Source organism: Pleurodeles waltl, chromosome 4_1 (genome assembly GCF_031143425.1).
Source record: "Pleurodeles waltl isolate 20211129_DDA chromosome 4_1, aPleWal1.hap1.20221129, whole genome shotgun sequence".
Lineage (NCBI taxonomy): Eukaryota > Metazoa > Chordata > Amphibia > Caudata > Salamandridae > Pleurodeles > Pleurodeles waltl.
The window spans coordinates 642,410,971-642,429,413 of NC_090442.1; the positions used below are offsets into that span (position 1 = coordinate 642,410,971).

At 42.6% G+C, this 18,443-nt stretch overlaps 1 protein-coding gene across 1 annotated transcript in view; it reads right to left on the bottom strand.

Moving 5' to 3' along the window:
- Positions 1-3,483: 3,483 nt before the first annotated feature.
- The window catches only part of SLC38A1 (solute carrier family 38 member 1), a 412,157-nt gene continuing 397,197 nt past the window's right edge, over positions 3,484-18,443 (bottom strand). The window contains exons 14-16 of the mRNA XM_069229085.1: positions 12,289-12,430; positions 12,094-12,191; positions 3,484-11,176 (exon numbers count right to left, since the gene is read on the bottom strand). Coding sequence (XP_069085186.1) covers positions 11,078-11,176; positions 12,094-12,191; positions 12,289-12,430 — 339 coding nt within the window. The 3' untranslated portion in view covers positions 3,484-11,077. The remainder of the gene's footprint in view (positions 11,177-12,093; positions 12,192-12,288; positions 12,431-18,443) is intronic.

Sequence of the window (18,443 nt, forward strand, 5' to 3'; positions counted from 1 at the left end):
GCCAACTTCCTACACAAACCTTTTAGTGTATTCCGTAAGGAGCAGGAGCTAGATGTCGGGAATTGCTTTTTCTTAGGATCGAATGACTGTGGGTTTCGAAGGTGCTTAAAATCAAGATTACCCCCACATACTTTTATTCTTTCACTAATTCCACGGTGGGATGTTCCGGGTGTGACGTTGGTGGTGGGCTTCTTCTTGTGCTGACTAGCATTATTTTGGTTTTCTTAAGATTGATTTGGAGACCATGCTCTTTCACATAGGCTGCTGTGGCATTTATTAGTCTCTGCAGGCCAGAAATACGTTATCAGCATACAAGATGTGAGAGGCATTAAAACCTCACATTGTTGGGCGTGCAAGTTTATTTCATTAAGAGTTCTTGACAGGTCTGCTAATTACAATTTAAGCAAGAACCGGCCAAGGACACAGCCCTGTTTCAGGCCATTACTTGTGTGTATTTTCCTTGAAACAGTTGTACCAGAGCCCAGACTTACTTGTGTCCAAGTGTCAGTATTTAATAGCTGGATAGCTTTGAGGAGTCTTGGAGAGATACCCCAGTTCATGAGTTTGCACCAGAGAATGGTGCGCTATACCTTTTCAAGCGCAAAGTGAAGGTCTACAAAACAGAAGCGGAGGCTCCGAGATCTGGATCTTGCTTTATCGATTAATAAAGTTAGAGTTAAGATGTTTGTCATTGTTACTGTATTTTTAACAAACCCTGTTTGATTTACTGGATCTAGTGAATTTTCCACTGCCCATTCAGTCAGGTCTGCCAGCAAAATATTGGTAAAGTATTTTGCCTCCCCATCTGACACAGCGATCAGCCTATAGTTTGACTGTACTGTCTTCTTTCCAGCTTTGTGGATCGGGGCTATAAATGACCCCTGCCAGATGTCATGTACAGCCTGATGCAGAAGGACGGGGTATAAATGTGGCACAGTTGTTGGCCCAGTAGTGGGGATTTTCTTTAAATATGGCCTGTTGTAGGCCATCGGGGCCAGGGGCTCCGTCGCCTCACCATGAAGAAATTAGCATTAATTTCCCCTAGAACAGCAATGTTGACAGCTATTGATAGATCACATGTGCCTGTTAAGCTTTACAGTGCACTCTTACTGACAAGTTCCTGCCACTCATTTATGGGCACCTAAAGGAAAAGGATCAACCCTATAACTGTTGGTGAATTAGAGGAACCTGCTGAAGTAAGTTGTTTGAGGCATACAGTAAGGAAAATGTCATAATTCTGCTCAATATCTGTCTACACTCGAATTAGTCCCTAAAATTAAAAGAAATTCTGTTTGGAAGGCGAGTGGCTCATGTTCCTTATACATGTCAAAAGAAACTGCATGGCAATACTTTTATATTAATTTTCAAGTGTCGGTTTTGCTCAGGACTCAACCTTGGACTGCTTACATTTTAGACTAATATTAAACAGGTTTAAATTTATTTGCACTGTAAATTAAATGTTAGCAAAATCTGACAAGAGCCTGTATTAAATAACTCTTTTTGTTGACAAAAGAAGTATGTTATTGTTCCTTAGAACAGCAAACTGTTCAAAACGTGGAATATATATATATATAAGTTGGTTAGTAATATTGCCTGAAAGTTCTAGCTACAGATGACAAACAAAAATATTGAAGCTGTCTCCTAATAACATTTGTACCTTAACTTTAGACTGCATCTGTACATTCAAAGATCTTACCAAAGGAGATGAACATTCAGGCACGCGATATTACATTTTTTCTATTTGTGTACAAGATTGTCCTGAAGGATTCCAAGGTGTGTGTTACATTTGAAGAACCTGAACCATTGCATTGAGGAGTGCAACACCTGGAATAAGATTGTGGGTTCGGAAGATGATGGGGGGGGGTTTGGGAAATGCAGATTAATTATTGCTCATTGCCAGGTTGTAGAGTGCAAGAATTCTTCTCAATACTTGTGGCCTGATTATGTGTGGTCCATGTTGGAGTAGATAATTATGCACTTCAAGAAATCCAACACTGAGGTGTTTGGAATTTATAAAGTGCTATAATTAGTACCTAGTCTGATTTATTGGGGATTGACATGCAGATTTCAATGCTGCCGCACTAAAATCCACAGGGGCATATTTATACTCCGTTTGCGCTGGAATTGCGTCGTTTTTTTTTACGCAATTTCGACGCAAAACTAACTCCATATTTATACTTTGGCGTTAGACGCGTCTAGCGCCAAAGTCCATGGAGTTAGCGTCATTTTTTAGCGTGGATACCTACTTTGCGTTAATTATATGCAAGGTAGGCGTTCCCGTCTAAAAAATTGACTCTGAGGCATGTGCGTCGGATTTATACTCCTGGGCAAAAATCACGCCCGGGAGTGGGCGGGTCAAAAAAAATGACGTACGGCCGCTTTTGCGCCGTTTTTTAGCGCCTGCAAAAGGCAGGCGTTAAGGGACCTGTGGGTTCTGAAGGAGCCCAGAGGTGCCCTCCCATGCCCCCAGGGACACCCCCTGTCACCCTTGCCCACCCCAGGAGGAAACCCAAGGCTGGAGGGACCCATCCCAGGGACATTAAGGTAAGTTCAGGTAAGTATTTTTTTTTTTTTTTTTGTGGCATAGGGGGGCCTGATTTGTGCCACCCTACATGCCACTATGCCCAATGACCATGCCCAGGGGACAGAAGTCCCCTGGGCATGGCCATTGGGCAAGGGGGCATGACTCCTGTCTTTGCTAAGACAGGAGTCATTTCTATGGGGGTTGGGAGTGAAAAAAAATGGCACAAATCGGGTTGAGGCGAAAAAATTGCCTCAACCTGACTTGCCCCATTTCTTGACGCCCAAGCCCCATATCCCCCTACGCCAGCGCTGCCTGGTGTACGTCGTTTTTTTTAACGCACACCAGACGGCGACGGCGGCTAACGCCGGCTAACGTCATTCAATAAATACGGCGCCCGCATGGTGCTTCAGAATGGCGTTAGCCGGCGCTAATTTTTTTGACGCAAAACTGCGTTAGCGCAGTTTTGCGTCAAAAAGTATAAATATGGGCCACAGTTCCCTAAAATAGCCGACCTTTATCCCTGTGACATTCAGGCACGTTTGACTTGTTGAAATTTAACGAAGTGTGCAAACTTTATAGCATCCAGTAATTATCAGCTGCAGTGAACATTGTACCACTTATTACTGCAACCCCTACTTACACAGGTGTTTGTACAGGAATCGCAATGTAAAAGGTATATGTAATCAGGCGCTTATCTATGACGTTTTTAATATGGAACATTTGACCTTTGTAGGCTGTAATTGTGTAGTGGTAATGCTCAGTCCTCTGCTTGATTGGATGTAATGTCACTTTAATGGTTTTGCTTGGTAATAAAAATAAAGATTATCAAGTAATACAGTACGTAAATGTAAACAAACATACATTATTTCATTTGTGAGAAAGTTACTAAATTGTATTGTTATAAAAAATGCATGGCATAATATAGTATCACGACTTTCGATTTTGCCAAACAAAAAATAGTGTATGTTAGTAATTTTATTAAGAAGAGCGAAAAGTATTCTGGAATTTAACAGAAGCAAACTTATTATTCACAATGATTCTAATGAACAACACAAGTGATCGAAAGAGTGCACATCAGTAAACCCAGAATTTGGATTAAAACAGGTGACATCTGATATACAGTTAAACTTTACAAAGCAGGTTTATGTGAAAAACTTTAATTTCAAGTTTTTTTGGAAAAAAAATTACTTTCAGACATTAGGTTTGGTTGAAGGTAACACTGAAAAACAAAAGACACAACACATGTAAACATTTGTAATGTACAGTTACTGCTCATTAAAGCACTTTATCCTATATACCCCTGTAAATTTGTGCTCATTTGGTTGATTACACAACCTTGATTTTCTCAAACCAAGAAAGAATATTTGAAAAGGTAAAAACATAAGCTTTTTCAGACCCTTTAGACAACCTGAAATTTACAGAAATACTGTGCAATTATATTGTACTTGTGTTTATAAAGACAGAATATTGCATGAATATTCTTCGTCCATTTGTATGCACATCTACAGTTTCATGTATCAACTGTGGAGGTACTTCCATATTTTGCCACAGATGTAATAATATCTTCTACATAAATTATTATAGAAAGCTGATACTATCTATGCTAAAACTACACAGGTCTTGGATAATTTCATTGCGTTACAATGTGGCGTAAATTATTACAGTTTTAGACAGTTTTAGACGTGGAGGGAATTAGCTCAATATTTTAGAGTGGACTTACATATTTTACAACTACATCGTTTATATTTGTAGAAGCTTTCCAACACAGAGATACAAATATATATGTTATGAACGTGTATATAGATATGCACTTACTACCACTTAATTTTTCATCAGGAAAAGCAACTGCAAAAATATACAGCCAGCTATATATTTACAATATATTTACACAACAAACATATTTCACACAATGCATGACAGCTGCATAGATTTCGTATCAGAATATAAAAAGCTAGGTGACACTACATGTATTATACTGCGTACAATTATGTTCTTTTCCATATATACTTCATTATCTTTTAATTTACCATACTTATTTTGAACGTTTGTGTAATCATCTTTAGAATTTCATGGAAGAAAACCACCCCTTCAAGTGACTTTGCATTATTACAGGATGGGTGACATTTTCTGCAAACAGTTTGCAGAATTGGATTGAGTACACAGAAATACATGGCCAGGATGCCACAAAACACTCCACTCCCTTTGTTGTACATCTATGAGAAGTTTGCCTCAAATATTCTGCATGGTTCTCTGGACCACAATTGTGAAAACAGATAATTTAGGGGAAGATCTCTACTGGAGTCCTACCACAATGGGACAAAAGCAACATTATGAAAACAGTGACGTCCCATCTAAGTATCTAGACCTATATAATTTGGAATGGAGGATACAGCAACAGGGGCCAAAAAGGCGCCCATTAAATACGATCAAGATATTTTTGTACTGATCTCTGCTTTCGATGTTTAAAGTACTTCCGCTTCAAATAACCAAACATTTTTGCTCCAATTACGTGTTCTTTGGCAAAAATCTCAATATTTGTTTCATGCTCATGCAAGAACAAACAAGTATTTGCCTAAATATCCAAGGTATGTGTCATTTACTGTTCTAAATTGTCCTCAAAGACACAAGACAATTGAAGGGAAAACAGTTGTTCAAAAAATTGTTTGGTGTGGAAGCTGATGCTCACATGAATGTGATTTAAGAACAGGAAGTAAGAGTTGGACGGCAATACTTCTGGATAGGACATTGCAGCACTGGTACAAAAAATCCAAATTTAAGAAAATGTCAGAAAGGCACAGAAAAGCTTTCAGGAAGGGGAATAAGGGGAAATGTAGAGACAATAAAGAGGCTTCAATATGGAATTAATACCTGAGTGATGGAATGGTTAGGGGTTTGTGGTCCTCAACAATGTGTTGTCAGTTTCAATTTTTTTGTCTTCTGATGCAGTGTGAAGATATCTGATACTGAGTACAATTATTAAAGACTAAGGGGCAGATTTAAGAAAAGTGGCACTGCTCCCAGTGCTGTGCCACTCTTCTTGCGTCGCTTAGCACCCTCTACTGCCACCATGTGTATTTAAAACACGGTGCGCCACGGCGCAGGGTAGGGGGCAATGGCATCAAAACGTTTGATGCTATTGATGTACTGTTCAGGGTTAGCATCAATATTTTGGCGCTAATCCTGAACAGTACATAGGGGACCATTGCAACCAGTGGCTTGCCTCTTTTTAATGCCTTAACACCATTTTTGTGGTCCCCCTAACATGGGAACGCCCCCTTTGCATACATTATGCATGCATAATGTGGCGAAAAGGGTTACAAAGTGTCGCAATCCATGCACTGCGTCACTTTGTTAATATGGTGCTGCGATTTTTTAAGCCTATCGCCATATAAGTGTAAAAGAAATTACGCTAATGTGGAGCAGCTTCTTAAATCTGGGCCTAAATTGTCGAAGGTAATTGGGCAAGCAAGAATGATTGGCTTTGCCATTGCTAGTGTTTCTAAGTAGCCTGCTTCTTGAGGTTGAAACAGGTCAAAAGAGAAAAAATCGCACCTTCTGAAAGAGTCAAAAGTGAGTTAGAAATGAGGATACTTACCCATGCGGTAGAGATGTGCTGAAGACTTTAGGGGCAGATTTAAGCAAAGTGGCTGTGCACCCAGTGCAACGCCACTTTTCGTGCTCCCCTTATCGCCCCCCCTACTGCCACCATGTGTGCGCTGTATTTAAAATACAGCACACCAGGGTGCAGGAAAGGGGTCAATAGTGTCAACATTTTTTACGCTATTGATGTACTGTTCAGGGTTAGCGCCAATATTTTGGTGCTAACCTTGAACAGTACATAGGGGCCCATTGTAACCAATGGTGTGCCCCCTTTAACACCTGCTCTGAGCAGCCGTTAAAAGTAGCGGCAAAAAATGATGAAGTGGAATCTCTCTTGTGCCATTTTTGTGGTCCATGCATAATGTATGCATTATGTGGCACAAAGGGTTAAAAGAGGTGCAATGCATGCATTGCACCACTTTGTAAATATGGCACAGCAAATTTTGAAGCCTAACGCCACATTAGCGTAAATAAAAGACACTAATGTGGTGCTAGAGTTTCTTAAGTCTGGGCCTTAGTTGTAACTACTTAGATGGAATCAAGCACCAGTGTAACCAGTTAATGGTGTTTTAACAAATATTATTCATGGACATAGACAACCAAGCCCTATTGACAGCTCAACGTTTAAGTGTTGGATCAAATTGTACCATTTAATGATTTTTTTTGTTATGGAAAAGCATACATGGGACAGAAATCAATAAAGAGTAATTCCTTAAGTTACTAGAGATAGACTTTCATGCCTGCACCTGCCTTTCTTCCTCTCTCCTTATTATTGTCAGGACCCTCAAAACTGGTTCTCCTACATGTTTAACAGGGTGCACTACCTCGTTTTTATGAGCTCTGGAAAAAGTAAAGTGTCACAATCAGATCTTTTAGGGATCCTATCCGCCATGAAGGCAGAGGTCTTAGGATACATGATGTTTCCATCTAATGTACTGATGGCTGAGAAAGAAACTGGCATTTCCTGAAAAGTATACCCAGGGACATTTTCTTTAGAGAAAATGTTGTTTCAGTTTACATATGAGGGTACAAAACAGAAGAGCGGCTTACTATTATTAACAATATTAACAAAGGAAGGCCTTGGTGGCACAAGAACAACTTTCAGAATTTTGGTTGTTCAGTCAGTCAGAATTCTCCATACTTTATTTTTTTATGAACCCTTTCATTGCACAGATACATGTAAAAGGAAATGTCAAAAGTATTTTGTTACACACTTTACCTGGTTCAGTGATGTATTTGTACTTTGTATTTGCAAAACAATTTAATCGGAAGAGTTTAGTAAACAAAATGTAAACATAGCCATAAGAGTTAATCTCAAAATTAGAACTCTGGTCTTTCTGCATTCATATTTTTAAAAATGCTTTTCTGAATAGGCTAGAGGCTCCATTTTATAGAACAACCCGTTATGTAGGGTGCCTAACATATCTGCCCTCTTTTTTTGTTTTGCAGTTTGCTGCTTGTTGTTCCAGAAGGGGATCACAAACACTACAATCCCCAGAATGCAAACAGAAAATCAGAAGTAGAAGGACTGCTTATTTGTGCTATAACCCAACTAGCGATCCCAGGTAATATTATGCTCTTTCTAACAAATATTATGCAAGTTATTTAAAGATTATTGATGGTGAGAGGGGAAACATCTAAAAAAAAGTACACACGCTGCTGTTTTATGTACAGAGAGGTGTTGGGGTGGCGTAGTGGCATAGGCGCGTGCTGCTGCTGCAAGCAAGCGTCCCGCTATGATGTGAATCTGCAGCTTTTGTGCATGTGGAAGAGTAACAATACTGCACCAATAAAAGTAGAGCTTTCCATAAAAACAATAAAAAGTAGCAACAGATACTGTGCGCTTTGATCTTTCTTTTCACAATTCGAAACGATCAAAACATTAAAGTACAACTTTCACAAGTGAGCAAGTGGAAAAAGAACCAGCCTTGATTTTTTCCAACTACCTCGAAACGAATTGAAAATGAAATATACATACGATTTTTCTTCAACGTTCAATGTTACAAACAGGAAAAAATGTGCTTCACTGGTTTCAAATAAATACACTTGAATAAATTAAAATGCATTGATATATAACATCTACACAAGTCACAGCGTATTCAACGATTTCCATACATCGTTAATCTTTGATCAACTATTTGAATCACTGGGTTTTCTGGTAAGCAATCAGAAGCAGGCACGGCATACTAACAGATTTTGCCCCACTCACTAATTTCCTTATTTTGGGGAACTCTAGAGATTGCACATTTGTGACAATATGGTACTAGTGAGTCGCCAATCAGTCACAATCGCAAGATGTTTTTAAAATACTACCATCTGGTATACTCAGTAAAAAAAGTCACTTGCTGTAGATTGTGGCCATTAACTTGATGGCACAGAGTCTTTTCTTTCCTCGTCTACTTTCAATATTAATGAACTAAGTGCCGGCGATATGTGGAATCTTCGCGTCCTGTGCGGTTTCTGTAGATACGCGCACCAGTCTGCGGCCTCCCAGATCCCCCAGCCTGAGCTTGTCTTACTGAGTTATGCATCTGACTGATCTGATTGTTGACCAACCAAGAACAAGATGGCTGCATTCCTTCATTCAAACATGAGGTCTATTGTTCCTGCTGAATGTGGCTGTTTTAGCTATTGCTCTAGATAATGTTATGCGCCTCTAACATCTAAACATTACTTAAACAGTATTGTGTTTCCCATGCCACTTGCTCATATATATACTAAGGGTTCGTAACTCCCCACTGCTACATAGTTCCTAAATATTTACATCTCTTTGCTATTTTTTGGCTGTGCCTCAATTATCAACGTAATTTAAGCTGCTCTTGTTTTATACACATATTATTCAACATCGAGTTCTTCCAAAGATCAATACTTGCATTCTACTTTTTAAAGGCAAGCACCCGTCCATCCCCAGGCTACAATTCTGGTCCCATAACGTTACAAAGCAACGACGCTTGTGAGGGGAGTGTGCAATCTACTGTTCTATCCTAGCCTTGGAGCCCTCTTTACGAAGCGTGCAATGTATCAGATTAGTCATCTGAGTTTGTGATTCCAGAAAGAATACACAGCACACCGTTCTCTGGAATCACTGTGTTACATAGGGATGTATAGAATGCATCTCTCAAGAAACATACAAAGGTTGCATGAAATGTTTCCAGTGTGCGAATTTAATGTGAAATAATGCTACTGATTGTATTCGTTAATGAACTCAGAACAATAAATGCGAACAGAAGAAATGGCAATATGTGTGTTTTTAAAAAAAAGACCCTATGTTTTTGTAGTCTCAAAATAATCCTTCATTATAGTTGCCAAGTGGCTTAAAACTATAAATCCGGCCCTGATCTTCCAGGCAATAACACTTTGCATTCTGCGACTTTTGTGGTTTCTATTATTCAAGTATGAGCCTAAAAACCCCAGCACACAATATCCTGTTGCGTGAAAAGTCAAGACTGACTAAACGTTTCGGAAGTCGCATGGCGTAATTTGACGGACTAGCTTCCTGTTCATGCCATAAGCATGTTTAATGATTTGTGAACCAAGAACATATTTGTAGTGGCTAGTTCGTTGACTGTGGATCATGTAGGTCATATTTTGGTTTCCCACTTGACCTCATCGCTTGTGCTTCAGTTTCCTTTGTTGTCATAATTGGGGACATTTAGAAGAAACCTGACTCCAAGAGCCAATTAGGTACTGATATGTTACCATGGAAGACCATCACATCTGGCTGTAGGGTATATCTGGAAAAGGGTACTTTGTAATGCAATGAGCTGCGTGCATGACTCTGCAGCACTTTGCAACGTTTACTACACAAATTACCTCATTTACTGGGGTCGTGTATCTCAGTTCTGACGTTCTGGCGAGGTAGAATGTATAATAATGTTTATCTCGGTACAGTAAATAGCAACAGGAAGTCACAGCAAATATATTGTTTTCTTAAAATGGAGATAAAAACACAAAAATTCACAAGTGATTCTTAAACAAAAGCCAGAGGAATGAAATCCTTAAAAAAGTTGTGGCTACTATTTCTTGAGAAATAAAAAGTGAATGTAGGTCCTGAAGTGATACCATGAGGACACACTTTTCTCTTAGGCTTCACTAGCTGCCCTTGTAGATCATTTGCAATATGTTTACGAATACGACAAACATCTCCCTTTTGACAGAGAATGAGCATCACCTAGAGCCATTTCTTATGTGGTCACAGGTTTGGGGGTTATTGGGCATTGGCTTATGCAGCAATTCCATGTTAGCCTAGTGCACAATAATCGGTCCAAAAATAAATAACAAAATCTCCCCTCAGACCAGGTCATATGTGGTTATAACTTTAACCTCAAAAAGCCAAAAATAGCTAGTGGTTTATCACCAGGTTGGCTGAAGTTAAAAACCAGCAAGTACAGCTGAATATCTGCACTATGGTTAGTCCTGATCGGATCCCTCCTTGCCTACCAGCAGTTGTGTGTGCTAGAATTCCTCACTTGGAAACAAAATGGGTTCTGGTAATGAAATAACATTTCTCAATACTGAGAGGTCTACCTCCAAAATGATCTTGGATGACTTGGGGCGCCATTCAGATCTTTGTCAGTCAGAATGCCATGAGGAAGAGACTTTCTGCAGAGAAGATAAGGAAGTGTCTTACTGGAGGCATCAAATACAATATAACACCTCCATTTTAATAAAATAATCCTGAGACTGTAGTGGCTCGGAGACAAACCTTTTGGGAAGCTACTACAAATCCTTTGAGCTACATTCTGTGGGGACATTTCTTTGATACAACGCATTGAAACATCTGTTAGTAAACTAGGCCTGCTTTTTCTTTGAAAAGGCAATATTATATCTATTTAATGTATTTCGTTCGTATTGCTGTAGACTTGTAGACGGCAGGGTGGATATTTGAAAAGGGTAATGGAGATTTTGGTGAGCAGCCAACAGGAATGTGTTCTCTTCCGTATCCGACGGACATCATTGGCCTTCTTTGTCCCCTGTGTTCACCCAATCATAGATGACAAGAGGAATACTGACTAAGGAAAACAGCGCCCCCAATGCCAAGAAAGCAAATGCCTGCAACAAAACATAATGTACAGATTAATTGAGCAGATTATTTGAGTATGTTATGAGTAGTCCATCTCTGGTTATAGCTCTATGCAGCATATAAAACTGAAAACAGTATGAGGCTCGGGCAAGTTCTCCTCAGCTAGTGTAGGCCTTCGAATCCAAAATAAACATTATTGTCAATCAGCTAAACGAGGCAGTCTATTTATATTAAGGGAAAGTGTCCAGAATGAAGTTTAGTGTAGAGGGTTAGTACGTGCTTGGAATATTGTGTATTGTACAAATGTCACATTCTAAAACAAGATTATGCTAAATAAACTATTAGGTCACTGGTGTGAATGTATTTAAATCAGGGGGTGAGCCCAGAGTCTAAGGCCAGGCTGGACCCCAAATCAAATGTTAAGTGGCTCACTTTCAGCCCAGAGGTCATACGTGACCCTAAACCAGAGGTACTTTGCTCACTTCACATCAAAGGCCGGCACAAAGCCAAAGATCACATTTACCTACTTGTTATTATGTCTTCGATGGTAATGCAGTGGCTATGTCTTCAGAGGCTTACACTGAGAGTCGCCTTAAAAAAAGATTTACATCGATGCTGAGAAATCAAATCAGCTGAGAGCCTGAAAAAGGACACCTGTGGGTGGATGACCCTTTAAAAGCTGTTTCAGGCTCATTTGTGTAGTGGCACCTTCTCTCATTGCCCAGACTTAACCCATTTGCTCAGGGTCTGCGGGATGATGTCCACTTAGTAGCCCTTCCACCCCGCCATGCCGATAAAAGTATGTAGTACGCAGGGACAAACTGCCAGCTAGACCTGCTCTAAGACTGGGTGCCGTAGCATGTGATATTATCACGAAACAGAACCTCCAAAATGTAGACTTTCTATCAAATAAGAGTTGAAGAACATGTGCTCTGGTGATACCTACCCACAGCCTCTGCTTATATTCGTCCTCGTCCCCTTTAGTGATTTTTAAGTAAAGAGATGCTGGCAGGATAAAGATCAGCATGTTTGCAGACGTCACGCCTAAAGCAATAGAAAGAAGGAGGAGTTTTAGAAACATAGTATACTCACTTAAGTACATACATGAGGCTCTTACTAACGCACTTAAAGTGTTCCTTACCGATCACACCAAAGATGTCTTTCATAGAGGGTATGAAAATGACCAAGAGGTCCAGAATAGCTAAGAGAATTAATGTCACAGTGACATGTTGGCATATGTTTGGCTTTGCTTTCCTGGCCAGCTCGAACAATGAAGACCGCACCTGGAAGTTACAAAGAGACAAGTGTTCCATTTCACTATACATTTTTATGATGTCACTTCGGTCACAAGAGCTAAGACTAAGCACATCCACTGCAGAACCAAACTCCTGCTTCAACCCCAGCGTTTAGTGCACATCGACCTTCCTCACCACATTCTGCACAAAAGTCCAGGTTGCCACAACCAGTTCCTGCCTTTGCCTGCCTTTACGGTGATTTTCAAACTGTTCGTTAGGAGAAGGTACCTGGCCACCTTAATCGAGAACTAAGCAAGCCAAACATGGGCGCGGGTCACGTGATCACCTTCGTAAACTGGCATTATAAAAAGTCTAAAAATAAAAGCTTTATTGAAGGTGTGCTTTTGTGTTTCATACAAAGGTTATTGTCCCATGTCATTCTTATATGGACGAGGTGATCTTTTTGTGAGGAAACCTTTACAAGCTGTACTCTTCATGCATACAAAGTGTAGGCGCTGTGCGCCTGAGTACAGGGTAGGCTGGGTCAGTGAGTGTGTGGGCAGGGTCAGAGACATAGCTAGCAGTACTGTAGCGCAAAATGGTAGGGCCCCCTGCAGAATGTCAGGAAGGGTCCAGGCGTCTTGCAAATCGCACAGATATTCATTGGTCTTGGGCTCAATGGGGCCCCCATGAAGGATTCCTCAGAGGCTTGCATTATGCCCCTGCCATGATCAAAAGCACACAGCACCTTTTGCTGGGCCTCCGTCTGCCAGCCATGCTACATGAACAGTGTTGCTTTTCAGCTTTTTTCTGTTTGGGAACGCAGAGTGGCTTTCTCGAACTTTTAAATGTTTTTTATTCCATGTCATTGCAAGCATTCTGCCAGACATGCAATGACATGACTTAAGGACTGAGGGGGCCCCTTTAAAACAAGGAACAATGGGCCCCCTCCCGCGCCGCGGGGCTGCAGGGTCCTCCGATATGCCCATGATAGGTAAATAGAACAAAATATTTATTCTGAAACAATTTTTGTGGTTATTAACTAACTTATTGCAAACGTTATATAAAAATGTAATAGTTTATGGGCAATGAATTATTCTGGGAGGAAACCTTAGCCGGTTAATGCAAACACACATATTTACCCAAAAAGAAGCAGACTAACGCACAGTATAGCTTTTCACATATTTATAATCTTGTTAGAGGCTTTGGTGACACATTTAGAGGCTAGAATATTAATTTTTGAAAATAATAAATAGACAAAAGTTCCCTCCACTTTCGAATAGGAGTTTTCGATTTGTACAGAGGGAGGTAATTTACAAGGCACTTATGAATTTCCATGAACAAGACAAGATAAAATGTGTTCCCTAAGGAGTTCATTGTTCTGTCATTGAGAGATCATTTTTAAATAATTGGAAAATAATGCTTATTTATGTGTTTTTAGGTTAGTATAGCTAGGCCGCAAATTGAATTTTCCGAGCCTTTCCTTGTTTGCACTGACATTTGGTTTAAAGTTCCTGAAAAAACTGTGGCTTTTAGATATGCATGACGGTGACGGATATCCCGCCAGCCGAAATCTAAATCCCATTATATCCTACAGGGTTTAGATCTCTGTGGATGGTATATCCGTCACGACGGAGTAACTTGTTAGCCAATATCCAAATCAGGCCCTAAGTTTTCTACCTGCAAATTTTTTCTCTTCAATGTGTTTTTTTCCTTCTCATAAAATAATTAAAATGGTATTTAGTTCATGGTGTTATTTTCTTATACTGTATCTATCTGTTTGTCTGAGGAGGAAACCATGTTGATGTGGTACAATAATCAAAGCTGTTGCTGCCCGAGCAGCAACTCTATTTTCATTTGTAGTTTGCTTCAATAGGGCAATGTAATTTCCCTTGTTTGTAAGGGAAAGGGAATACATATTTATTCATGATTTAGGCGTTCCCTAAATTAACTTATGTTATGCAGCACAATTTCTACAACGTTGAGGGGGTTTATGTCATGTATCTTTGTTAGTACAGCCCTATGATGCCACTCACGCCATGTTGAATGCATTGTTTTTGACTTCTTGAAACTGTACAATATGCCCTTTCTGGGATGTGTGCGCTTTGACAGTTCGCTTATTTGATTTATGCAGGAAGACTTTCTATTACCTTGCAACAGATCAATCTTCATTTGAGACTGTTATCTAATTTTAGAAACAGACTTTCACTGCCTTTCTTATTTAGCAGTCTTTATGTTGGACTGTTCTCTGATTTATGGTAGGCTCTCCCTTGACTTATGAACTGAGTAGAATTCTATGTCAGGACCGGAGGCGAGGATTATGCATCATCTTTCTTCACTTTTTATTAACAGCAGGTTCAAAGTTCAACAAATATAAAAAAATGAACTACAACACCCATGGAAGAGCATCACCATGGCAACCAATGTCCAATCACTGTTCTATCCGACAGTCCGTATATATATATATATATATATATACAGCAGTGCCGATGTCCGTCCTCTTTCTTTACTGCTCATTCGTCAGTTAAGTAATTTCCCTTACTGTCTCTGAGTTTGGAAAGAGTGCTTATATATTCTGTATTTTTTTGCCATTACATGTGCTTTCGCTGTGTGCTGGCTTGCTTATAGTCGCCGTTTCTATTGGCAACAACGCACTGTAGGCAGTTTGCTTTGCCTGAGCGCAGATTCAGATTTTAATCTACGTCAGGTCCACCAGAGGGCGCTCTTTCGCGCACTCCAGTGCCCAATGCATTTCCCTTCAGCGATTCGAGCCGCGTGAGGCGCTCGATCGCCTTAGAGTAATGCGTTAGGGTTTTAGTGAGCATACAGCTCATTTGTAACCCTTCAACCCCCACAATTACACCACGTTTGCGGTAGGACAGCTTTCTTTCAGAGCGTGACGCAGCGATTGCGTATCGCACGTCGAGACCGTTGCTCTCCTCGATTACTGACAGGAGTGCGGGGGGCTTCTCTCAGTATTTTTAAGGGAGTTTCTCCTGTCTTGACCCTCTCTGTGTCCCTCCATGCAGTCCTCTCAGGACCACGATATTTACCCCACCCTGTCCCCAGGGGAGGGCACCTCTCAGCGGATGCTTCCCCCTGAGGTGGATGTCCTCCTTACCCAAGCCATCAATAGGGCCTTGGCCCCTCTGAAGGATAGTGTGGCCAAACTATCCGACCAGGTTTTTAGGGGGACAGGCATGTTTGGGGGGATGGGGGCTGACCATAAAAGTGCGGCGGCCCCTAAGATAATTTGCAAGCGCGACACGGGGCACCTGGAAGGCTTCGATCTCCCTCCCGAAGTCTTCCATAAGAGTGCGTGCACGCTGAAGCGACCACCCTTCCGGGAGGGTTCTTACCCCGGAGAGACCAGTGAGGAGGTTCACCACATACTAGACCCGGACGCAGGGTCACCCAAGCGGGTAGAGGGGGACACAGAGGGGGATTCTTCCTCTGAGGAGGAGCAGGATTCAGGGCGTCCGTGGTGTCCGACCTCTAACTTAACAGACCGGCAGGAGGCTGAGGACTCTGACATGTTCCAACCAGAGGATACTTACCACCCTAGATCCTCTGAATGGCACCTGGAGAAGAGAGTGGCAGACTATGTTGCCAGTAAAATTCGGCAACCTCTAGATAAGGAAGTTAGGGCCCAGCTGAGGTCCGAATGCCCTCGTCCTACTCTGCCAGGCAATGTAGTGGCGACACCAGAGATTGACCTGAACATGTGCACATTCTTCGCAAAATACGTTAAAGACCCCAAGAAGGGCATTGACCGCTCCTGGAGAGAATGCCAGGACAAATTGTTGGACGTCCAGGGACCTCTAACACAGATCATACAACTCGCTGAACACACGAAGCACACCAATACTCCCCTGCCTACGGATATCGTAGCGGGATTGGCCCAGAGGGCAGTATGTCTATTGGGCAACGTTAATTGCGCCCTCTCCACGGAGAGGCGACGATCCTTACTCATCAAGGTCGACCCCAAATTAGGAGAACTCTCCAACTCAGAGGCAGGGGCTATTGCCCAAGGGAAATTGTTTGGCGACCCTTTTGTGAAGGAGTTGGGCAAGTTTGTGGCCACCTTCTCAGCGCTTGATAAGGCGCAAACCTCCATAAAAAAGATCTTCCGGGGGAAGGTTTTTGGAGGGGCCGGAAGAGGCAGGGGTCGCTCCTCCGGCCGAACGTACCAACAGGGCCCCAGTTCCTACCCCTCCAGAAACAATGGATGGCGAGACAGCCGACAAGGCGCCTTCTTCTCCAATCGGGGTAGAGGGAAAAGCAGAAGAGACGCCCGGGGTGGAGCGAACGCTCTCGGAGGTACCAACGGTGAGTATTACCCTTTTTTCCCCTCAAATTCTCGGAGGGAGGCTGCGTTTCTTCACACAAAAGTGGTCCCAAATAACTTCTCCAGACGGTGTCAGGGTTCCACATAGAGTTTTGGGGATCTCCGATCCAGGAGGAAACGCCGCGGCCTTTGGTCTTTACGGAGTCAGACACTGCGCTGATAGATTCGGAGGTCCAGGATCTCCTGCGCAAGGAAGCCATTCGCGTGTCAGTCCGTCACCCCAGAGGTTTCGTGAGCAATCTTTTTCTCATGAAGAAAAAGGATAAAGGCTTCCGGCCAGTCATCAATCTCAGAGCTTTCAACGAGTGGGTCATATACAGGCACTTCAAAATGGAAGGCATTCACATGCTCAGGGATCTCCTGCTGCACGGGGATTGGCTGATTCGGCTGGACCTCAAGTATGCTTACCTGACGGTCCCGATTTTTCCACCTCATCGCCGATTCCTGCAATTCTTCTGGAGGGATCAGGTGTTCGAGTTCACGTCCCTGCCTTTCGGACTGTCGTCGGCACCTTGGTGCATCACGAAACTGCTCAAACCAGTGGTGGAGTACCTACGGTCTCGGGGGATCCATTTGATCATTTACCTCGACGGCATCCTCCTGATGGACCAGTCCCGCACGCAGCTAATTTCCAATGCGAACACAACTATTCAGCTCCTCCAGGACTGGGGGTTCGAGATAAACTCCCAGAAGTCGGACCTTCTGCCCTCACAGTCCATGACCTTCCTGGGGTTCCTCATCGACTCCCAGGCAACCTCCCTCAGTCTCCCGGGCTCGAAGATATCCAAAATCAAAAAAGAGTTGTCGAAGGTCTTGAGGCGCGACAGGATCCCTCTCAGGCAATTGGCCAGAGTGGTGGGGCTCCTCTCATCCTCGATTCAGGCCATCTTCCCGGGCCTGCTTCACTACAGGGCCCTTCAACGCCTGAAGGCTCACCACCTGCGACGCGGCCTTACTTATTCCGAACTGATAACTCTCCCCCAGGAGGCACGGAAGGAGATCCAGTGGTGGCTGGACCACATGGAGGCGTGGAACGGCAGGGCGATCTTCGGTGCCTCGCCGGACCTCGTGATAGAGTCGGACGCCAGCCGTTACGGTTTGGGGGCCCGATGTGGGGATGTCTAGTTCGGGGCACGCTGGACCCTACGGGAACTCAACCTTCACATCAACTGTCTGGAACTCCTAGCGAGATCCTTCGCGATCAAGTCCCTGACGCAGGACAAGGTCTCCTGTTGCATTCTCTTGAGAATGGACAACATATCAGAGGTGCAGTACATAAACCGTTTGGAGGGCACCCGCTCGAAGGCCCTAGCGGAGATGGCGAAGGATTTCTGGCACTTCTGCCTCCAACAAGATATCGGTGACGGCGGAGTACCTTCCGGGCTCCCAGATCACCCTTGCGGACTGAAACTCCAGATATCTGGAGGATCCCAGCGATTGGCAACTGGACAGAACTGTATTCCTCACACTCATGAAGCGCTGGGGTCCCTGTTCAGTGGACCTTATTGCGTCCAGGTGGAATGTCCACCTACCACAATACTTCAGCTGGCGTCCAGACCCCGGTGCGACGGTGGTAGACGCCTTCCTACAGGATTGGGGGTGGGATCAGAGTTATGCATTCCCCCCTTCCCTCCTAATCCTGAGAGTGACAGCACAAGTACGTCGCCAAGGAGCTACAGTGATCCTGATTACTCCGCTGTGGAGATCGCAGGT